The 9,889-nt window shown below is 36.4% G+C and overlaps 1 protein-coding gene across 1 annotated transcript; it reads left to right on the plus strand.

Annotated features, from left to right (window-relative positions):
- Positions 1-1,370: 1,370 nt before the first annotated feature.
- Positions 1,371-9,889, plus strand: LOC144631986 (divergent protein kinase domain 1A-like). The gene is made up of 3 exons (XM_078490574.1): positions 1,371-1,457; positions 7,326-7,470; positions 7,847-9,889. Exons 2-3 carry the CDS (start codon positions 7,357-7,359, stop codon positions 9,059-9,061), a joined length of 1,329 nt encoding a protein of 442 aa, XP_078346700.1. The 5' UTR covers positions 1,371-1,457; positions 7,326-7,356; the 3' UTR covers positions 9,062-9,889.

Raw genomic sequence — 9,889 nt, forward strand, 5'->3', positions numbered from 1 at the left:
TTTTGGGAAAACGAGCATTTGTTTCGTTTTTTCTTCAAAAAAGAATTGCTAGCATTTTCTGTCATTTTTCATGACTGTGATCCAGATTTTCAGCACTCAGAACTCAAAAGGATAAATAATCCTAAAGTTTCACAATTTTATTACAATTATTTTTTCTTTTTTCGACTGTTTTGCGTTTTTACTTTTGTGTGTTTTTTTATTTTTTATTTAAAAAAAATAAGAATTTTTTATATATATTTTTTTATTTTTTTTTATAAACAAACAATTATTAGGTATCACCTGTTGTTGATATGAGCATATAATGTGAGAGTTTTTACGTTTTGTTTGAAATAAAACAAGGCATTTTTGGAATTCAAGTGGCATTTTTAAAGGAAATCAGGCATTATTTTAGCATTTTTTGGCTTTTTGCGAGAATTTCTAGTAGCATTAAATGCCAGTTTTACTAGCATAATCGAGAAAGGCCTATACTGTAGTAGGAAATCACTCACACGGTTTGTATTTGGAAGTGTCGGGCAAAGTTTTAAAGCAATCCGTCAAAAGTCGCTTCTAAGGTTCCGTTGTCGCCTACTGGCCATTACCAAATAAAGCAATAGAAATAAAGAATGAAGACTCCGGCTCGGCGGGAAAACGTTTCGTGTGAACTCGCCGCTCGCGAGATGGCAAAAAAGTCTCTCAAGATGCGCTGTCAGCGAGAAGCCTTTGAAATATACGAAAGTCGCCAAACAAAAGTTTTTATCAACAGAACAATAGATTGTCCGTGCGTTGTGCATTATGTAAATTTCTTCACTGTCGTCCGCAAAACAACAACGAACACATGCACACAGTCTTCACAGGCGGAATCTTGGAAGGCAAACAAGACCTTTGATTTAAAACCAATCTCAAGAAAGAGACTAACGGAAATCAAAACAACTGCAGAACGTTTTTGTTACTTTTGTTGCTTCGATAAACACCAGTTCTGTCGATACTGTGTTAGAAATAGTTCAACTTTCTGGGAAATTTACTTCCGCTTAGACCTGAGAGCATGCGCAATAAAAACCGGAAGACCAAGGTTCTACCTGAAATCAAACTGAAATTGATCTGATCAATTCCAGTTTCCCAGAGTCCATCCCGTACCGCTGACCGACATAGACGGACTCTGGGGCTCGAGATTGCCACCATACTGAAACATAGGAAAAATAGCGGAATTTTTGAAAAAATGAAATTGCCGAGGTTTTTCCCTTCAGATAATACTTAGACAGACCAGCTAATCTTAGAACTTTTGCCAAATACCAACCATCTACCTTTCTCTCGACGTTCAATTTGTTGTCGTTGTCATGACATCCCGCACATGTTTCCTGACCGCGGGTCAAAGGGAACGAAGACCCTGGGTGCGAGGATGCAGTGGATCCGAGATCTAGCTGGCGACTTGTCACTTTGTGTGTTGTTCGTGTGTTTTACGAAGGAGAAAGAAAGAACAGGTAAACGATTCATTGTTTTTATTCCTTTACTTATCAAGGAAAGATTTTCGTTTAGCTTCATACCTAATTTAATATGCATACAAATTATTCCCTATATTAATCCTTCACACACGAACGACAGTCATAAAATCTGATAAAATGCAAGTATTAAATTTAATAAGTCCGGGGATGGGGTTTATATACGGAAGTCCTCTCATTAAACTGAAGGACTAGATTGCAGAGTACCGCGCCACTTTTTTGCATCTCATTGAATAACTAAAGTGCCTATTGTGTTATACCTCGTTCTCAAAGCGTTCTGACACATGTAAATGAAGTGGCAGGGTATTTCTGCAATCGCTCCAACTAAAGGCCTGTCCAAACGGAAATGTTTGGCGATCAAACATGATCAAACATTGTTTGGTGACCAAACATTTTCCCGTTTGGCGTATCAAAAAATGGGTTGAAAATTCGAAAACAATAGGTATTGTTAAGGTGCTTTGAGATGGCCATATAAGGTGGTACCATGGTCGGCGTAAACAATAACCTGCAAATGCACGCGGGAGATTCAAAATTTCTGATTACTACACTTGCAGAAAATTCAAATCTTCGGTGAAAGCTATTCAAAGGAGCTAGAAAGGAGTTATGACAAATTTTCCCCGGGGGAAAGGGGAAGAATTACTTTTGATATAACGCAAACAGTGCTGCTAGGGGAGGCGGTCAGGGCCTTGACTCGGATGACGCAGTGAAGGTTCCCATTGTGAATAAAGCAGTGAACTGACACGCCTTGCAGGATTTATTTTGCTTCTCTCAGTTTATTTCGCCTTAAAACGCGCTTAAAGCTGATTTCCAGTCCGTACTGCGCAGACTCGGGGTTTGTTTTCGTTTTTGTTTTGAATTCGTTGAAACGTTACACTTCGGTGACAGCATACATGAAGTGTTTTAGTCCGCCATTACAGTTTGTTTCGTTCAAGAATTTTCGATGAGCTGAAACATCGGTTTGAAATAGCGTCAAGGTTCCTCTACTCGTTATTATTTGTCCTGCAAGGATATCTGGCGTTAATTATGAAGAAAAAGGTAAGTTTGTCGCGAAATTTTTAGTTTTGCTTGTAAATATTCCTTCGTGTGGTGGGCTCACATAAACATTGCAGCCGAGATTGCGCAGTACGGACTGGAATTCATCTTTAAAAGCATGTAAATCTTTAGCTGCATAAATAGCTTCTAAACGTAACGCCTGCAGGTGAATACTTTTGACAACTCCACTTAGTTAAATGTATTCAAATCGCGCGCCACATATATTTCATTGAATACAAGCACACGTTTGGCCGCCGATTCTATTGAGAACATAAAAGTTACCCTTTCCAAAGCGTTTCAACGAAAATAAATTCAAAATCAAATTTACAAACAGTTTAAATCCGTATAACATTGGTTCTATTTAGCAAAACCTTTTCTCCATAAACGGTTAAAAGCATTTAAGTCTTGCGCTGCATAAAAAGTTTTTGGTAAATTATACCATTTCATTCTGTGATCGACATACATAAGACCATAACAACTTTTTGTGCACATGTGTTTTGGGCTCGCTCTTTGACTCGTATCCATAGAAAGCGCATGCTGCTTACCCACAATCGGCTTATTCTTACTTTTGATCAAACATGTTTTATGCCATTTGGACACTCGGTATAACATCATGTTTGATCACCAAACAATGTTTGACCGTGCTTGATCGCCAAACATTTGCTGTTTGGACAGGGTTTAATACTGTTGTATGCTATAACTGCTTGCAGACAATGGCAAAATGAAGCATTTTTTAAGCCACAAACATTCCTGTGACATGACTAAAGGCTGATTCTTTCGCAATTGGTGATATTTTATTTCTGTATTTTGCATTTTTAAATACGGTACTATGGAATATGCCACGAGTCACTTGTATTTTCTCGGTATACACACGAGCCTTTAGGCGAGTCTGTATTCGAAGAAAATACAAGTGACAAGTGGGATATTCCATAGTATACCACAAGAAAGTGTTGTGTAAAGTTCTATTTTATACCATGCCATAGAAAATACGCTTACTAAATTTCATCGAGAATAAGATCGCAGCGCACGATGGGAAGGTTGGGTTGAATACCGTCAAATATACAATGGCTTTCCTGTATTCTGATTGGCTGTATTTTCTATGGCATTGTATAAACGACGATACCATTTCATTCACATTTCCAACATTTCTTTCTCTGTCTACCAAAACATTTTGAAAGGCTGACAAAGCCGACCTAGTTAATATATTTACGCATTCAAGTTTGGTCAGCTTATTTCAATTTCATTCAACGTTTTTTGGCATAATTTCGTTTCGCAGTAAGTTTTTCAAATTCACCATTAATTTTGATTAATGGTGAATTAATGTTTGACCGTGCTTGATCGCCAAACATTTGCTGTTTGGACAGGGCATAATACTGTTGTATGCTAATTGCTTGCAGACAATGGCAAAATGAAGCATTTTTTAAGCCACAAACATTCCTGTGACGTGACTAAAGGCTGATTCTTTCGCAATTGGTGATATTTTATTTCTGTATTTTGCATTTTTCCAACAAAATAATATTTTATTTGGTCACCATTTTAATTACCCACAAGAAGATGGTTTTTCATGTTCTATAAGAAAATAATGCACGCTTGAGGACTCAGAGGACTAGAAAAGCTGCTTGTGGATGTCTAAGCCGTTAGGCAAGGGCATTCAGCGGCTTTTCTGGGCCTCAAAAGTGCATTTAATATTTCCCTATAGGACATAGGAAAATCATCTTCTAGTTGATTTAGAATATTTATATAGCATTTAAAAACAAGCACAGAACTTACAAGACTTGCTGCCACTTACGGTATTTACAAATGTGGTAAAGTGAAAGTTTAGTTAATTCTTTTATTTGGTGACTTCTTTATAAATAATATATAAATACTAGTTATGCAACGCTTTCGAGTGGTATACTATGGAAAATGCCACGAGTCACTTTTATTTTCTTGGTATACACACGGACCTTTAGGCGAGTGTGTATACGAAGAAAATACAAGTGAAAAGTGGGATATTCCATAGTATACCACAAGAAAGTGTTGTGTAACTATTTTATACAATGCCATAGAAAATACGCTTACTAAATTTCATCAAGAATAAGATCGCAGCGCACGATGGGAAGGTTGGGTTGAATACCGTCGAATATACAACCGCTTTCCTGTATTCTGATTGGCTGTATTTTCTATGGCATGGTATAAACGACGATACCATTTCATTCACATTTCCAACATTTCTTTCTCTGTCTACCAAAACATTTTGAAAGGCTGACAAAGCCGACCTAGTTAATGGTCAATTCCATGTCACGGACGTTACATGTCAGAGAAATTTTGAGCATCATTTTTCCTTGTAGCTTACAAAGTGCAAAATATATTTTGTATTTTTTTACATAAAACACTTCAACAGAATAGGACAAAACTGTGGCTCAGGCCACTTGAAGTTTGCACTTCATTACGTTATAAAATACTGTGCAAAAGAAGCGTCACGGACGTTACAAGAAAATCAACCACTACATGAGGGATGACTACATAAGTAAAAATTTCTGTGAATTTTGAAATTCTAGTGGACTGTCTATGAGCCACATTTGTTAGTGTGTGTTGAAAGTTTAATTTTGTTATCAAACCTTAAACCATCATTTCTCACTGATGCAATGGTGAGACAAATTGTGTCGTCACGGACGTTACACTCCAGTGTCACGGATGTTACACAGTCCCAGCAACAGAACCAACATTGCTTCTTTTTGTAGCCACATTCAATTTACAACTTTAAAAAGCTTTGTTTTAACTTTTAAAGTATGTTCTGAGATAAAATTCATTAACTAAGAAAACTTGTTGCACCACAAATTTTTTTTCTTCTTTTTAAAACAGTTTTGGTGGAGGAGACTATCCTGCCCAACCGGCTTCTTTACTCTGATAAGAGTTGAGCCATTAAAAGTTAGTTCAAAAGTTTTTTTTTTCCTCTGGGGTTTTTATTTTGACATAATTATGTCATATGATGGAATGGTTATACATGTGTTCATTGCTGAATGGTCTTCATACTACAAGTCAGCCATTTTGGATTTTTGCATTTCTGTAAAACCATCCAAATTTGACTAAAAGTAATTAAAACAAACAAAGCAGCCTAAAATGGTCTGTAAATAACAAAGTATTGCATAAAAGCAGGTAATTCTCATTTAAAAAGGAAAAAAAAAATTAGATTTTTAAAGACATGCCTGACAAAATATGGTTGCCATGGTAACATCAAGTTACCCGAAAGATGGCATGTCATGCATAGCATTTAACAATTTTCTTTATAACAATTCAATCAATATTGTAACAGTCTAGGTTGGTTTTAATACTTCAGACATTTCAGGCAAGGTCTTACTGTTTAACAACCCTGTTATTTTGTCTGCAGCCTAATGATGTAACATCCGTGACAAAATTTTGTAACGTCCGTGACGCATTTTTCTTCCTAAATAAAAGTGGCTATGGAAATTTCCACCCATTTTCTTGTTCCCTTCAACTTATAAACAGAACACAACAAAGGGCATTATACCCTGATTAAATGTCAGGTTGTCACATAAAAATATCCATGTTTTGGCAATGTGGTCATGTAACGTCCGTGACAATATGTGCACCACCCTAATAATCTGTTTAAACTTGATCAGACTCATAATGATCTATATCATTTCAAAGTACCTTGTTATAGCAATGATTACAATGTGTAACTTAATATACCAATGGAATGACCTTCCTTATTTATTTTGCTAAAGCTTTAGTTCATTGGGTTCAAATTTAGTGGTAGAATATTAAGCCTAAATTGTACCCCCGTGGGTACCCCCCAGGGGTGCAATGGGATTTTTTTCGTCAAATTTTAAAGAAATGATCTTCTGAGAAATCATCAACGGCTTATTTGTTTGCAAATTCTAAAGTTGAAAATTTTCATAAATTTCCACTTTCGCATGGAATCGCCCAATATATTTACGCATTCAAGTTTGGTCAGCTTATTTCAATTTCATTCAACGTTTTTTGGCATAATTTCGTTTCGCAGTAAGTTTTTCAAATTCACCATTAATTTTGATTTTTAAAGAACAAAAGAGCAAAAGTTTGTGGCTAAAAGATGTTTTCTAGAGTATGGGTTGTTTTGCTAATTTCCAATCAATTTTGTCCATTTCATGGCAAAATGGTGGCATGCACAACTCCAAAGAAGTGCAATAAATTTCAACAATTATTTCTTCATCTATCACCTTCTTTGCCACTGTCTTACATCCATTGACGCATGTAGAATGTTTCTGATGAAGTCTTGCTCTATCAAAGATCTTTTAAACAACAAAACAAGAGAATAGAGGCGAAGTTGTCAGTATCTATGGTATATACTGTGGATATTGTAGTGGAACCCTAGTAACATAAACTTGGCTAATTTAAACTAAGTCCTATTTTCCTCGGATTTAAACCCATTTTTTAGTCATTATGACTACAGTGTAAGTGAAATAATTGAATAGGCTGGGTGAGGCAGGGAGGAGGGGGCCGGGGGGGGGATGGTTTGGTGGTGTCAAAAAATGAAGTATCTAGGCAGGTTTCACCAGGTTTATAGCCTTTTTTGTTTTTTTGTCTTAGACAGCCAGTAGTTTTTAATATTATTAGTACACTGAGTTGTAACACAGGTGAACCTTCCCGTATTACCTGACCTCACTACAACAAAAGTTTTTCCAGTAAAAATAGTCAGAACCTGTCATAAGCAACCACCCTATAGTAAGTGACTGTGGCCACTTCTGGAGCTTAGGGTTTGAAGGTTGCTATTGTTGCCTGAGATGAGACCAATTTGGAATGTGAATTGTGCAGTTCTCTTTCTCTGATTAACAGGTACTGTGAAGATTAGAGTTCACCTTCTAACATGGCTGGATGGAAACTGACAATGTCAGTTATGATAGCTGTTGTCATCTATGCCTTACTGACTGCGGTTGACAAACATTTTAAGTGCAATTTGTCTTCCGTTGTTAGTTCACTGGTAAGTTATTAGTTTACAAATTCAGATTGTTAAGTAGTAGATAAACTATAAGCGGGAGATCTGTATGGTGTAAACGGCCATACAGATCGGGCGCAAATATTTTATTCTACTTGTGAAATGAAAACAATAAATTGAATGTAGAGTATTGTTATGCGAATTAGTAGAGATCTGTAAAAGTTAATTAGCTGAGCAGGAGTTTGTATCAAAAGTTAATTCTTTTGTCTGATTTGTATTGAGGTTTACAGTTGTGTACATGTGATCTGAATACTGTGCTGGGATTGGTTTGCACCCTCATGAATTATTAATGAATTTTACAATAATAATTAACATATTTCCTTGGTTCCTTTTCATGTGACATTTCTTGTTCCTGTTTCAGTGTTCATCTTATAAGGCAGGACATGTGTCTGGACCACTGTGCTCTGATCTCTGTGAACAGAACAACATCCATCTTGGAAAATGTCTTTCATTGGTGCCCGAAAAAAAGGTTTATGATGGAGAATGGCATGGAAGACAAGTTATTTTCAAAGCAAACATGAAGTGGTTTATGGAATTTAAAGAACGTCAGAAACAAACAGACAGTGATTTAGTGTCATCATTTGAAAGTGAAGTTTCTTCTTGGGTGGAAACTTTGTTTGGCGATTGTTCTCACTGCAGCACACTTGTGTCACAGTTACTTTCACTTGGTGACAGCAATAATGATCAAATTGTAACAGCCTCTGAGGCTAGGACATTTGTCTCATTATTGCACCAAGAAGAATCCTTTATGTTGATGGCCTTGAATGAAAGTAACCACTCTGTGGATTTCTATGGTTATTGTGGCGGGTTGTATGTAACTGAAAAAGTACATACTATTGCCTCAAATATCTTTGGAGAGAAATGGGTATTGGCTGATTTTTCCATATTGCCTGATCTATTTGAGCCAGTAGAGGAGATGTTAAGAAACTTTGCTGGAAAGATTTTAGAAGTGGCTTTTTCTATACCATATGTTTTTACCTTTGTAAATGATGCCCTGACTCATACAAAATATATAATTTCTAGTACGTTTTTTCAGAAGCACATTCCAAGTCAAAAGGAAAAGTTTGATTTTCTCCACTCATTGCTGGATGCCACTTTGGCTCTGTCCAGTAATCCTTATGGCATCATCCAATCTTGTGATATACACCTTGGAAATTTTGGAATCAACAATGATTCTGTGATAAAAGTCATCGACCTTGATTTAATGTACCCTGTTGTTTTCCTGAGAACTCTTCTAGAGCAAAAAGAATGTGTATCTGATGAAGACTGCTGGGTTGGTCATATAGACGATTGTCACTCATCATGTGACACTTCCACCAGCGCTTGTACGTCGATGGTACAAAAACAGGATTTAGTCAATATCTGTGAGACACATCTCCCATTTGTTTTTCGAAGTTCCTCCTCCCTAGAACCTGCCGGACATAACACCACCTGTTTGAGAGAAGCTATAGGAGAGCTTGTCATATATTGCCAGACGTTGCCAGTGGCTTACACAACTGAACAATTAAGACATGACATCCTTACTGTCAAAGAAAAACTGAGATTTTTAGAGTACAATTTCTCTGCTGTGTGCTAAGACATGAAACTGCACGTGAAACAGTTAACTGAGATGTGACTGGTATATTGTAGAATCTTTGATGAGTTGGTGTATCATCTCATTTTCAACAAATCAAATGTATAAATTACTAATATTTTTCATTCAGATCGAAATTAGTGGAATAATAAATCCCCTATTCCACGGTTTAACATATAATACGAGCGGATATTTTGCTTATTGCTAGTATTTTTCCGAGTCCTGTCGCACAACATCCGCGCGTATTGTATGTTAGACCATCGAATAAGGTGTATATACATACCTCAAAACGTTGCTGCTGTATAATATCTGTATATTTCATTCAATCATATTCTCCAAACGCTTAACAAAATATTTTATTTTCTGAGAATCTTCCAGCTAATTTTCCAATGTTCTCAGGAAATAGGCTTTCCAAAGACGATAACTCAATATTCAAAACAAAAGCATCCATGACAATCTGAAAAACGCATTTGCTGACTCATTCTATAAAAAAATAAACACATAGCCATATGTTCGCCTGGTGTACCTTTTATTGTAAAAGAAAACTTTGCCATTGACTCTGTCAAGTGACGTTATTGTTATGGTATAGCTCAGTATCTGATTTTTGAAACGTAGAATAAGACGGTTTTGTTTAGTACTATTGTGTAGTAATCAAATATGAGAAAACTTTGAAAACAACTGGACAGTAAACTACTTGGTCCCTACTGACAGTTTGCGCCTGATGGTGGCATTTCAAACCGTCATCAAGTCAGCAACAAGTCGAATAATGAGATCAGTACAAAGCTATCAGCAAACGTGTGGCCGAAAACATACTGGATTGAAAGACTACTA

This window comes from Oculina patagonica, chromosome 12 (assembly GCF_052425735.1).
Source record: "Oculina patagonica isolate OP01 chromosome 12, crgOcupat, whole genome shotgun sequence".
Classification (NCBI taxonomy): Eukaryota; Metazoa; Cnidaria; class Anthozoa; order Scleractinia; family Oculinidae; genus Oculina; species Oculina patagonica.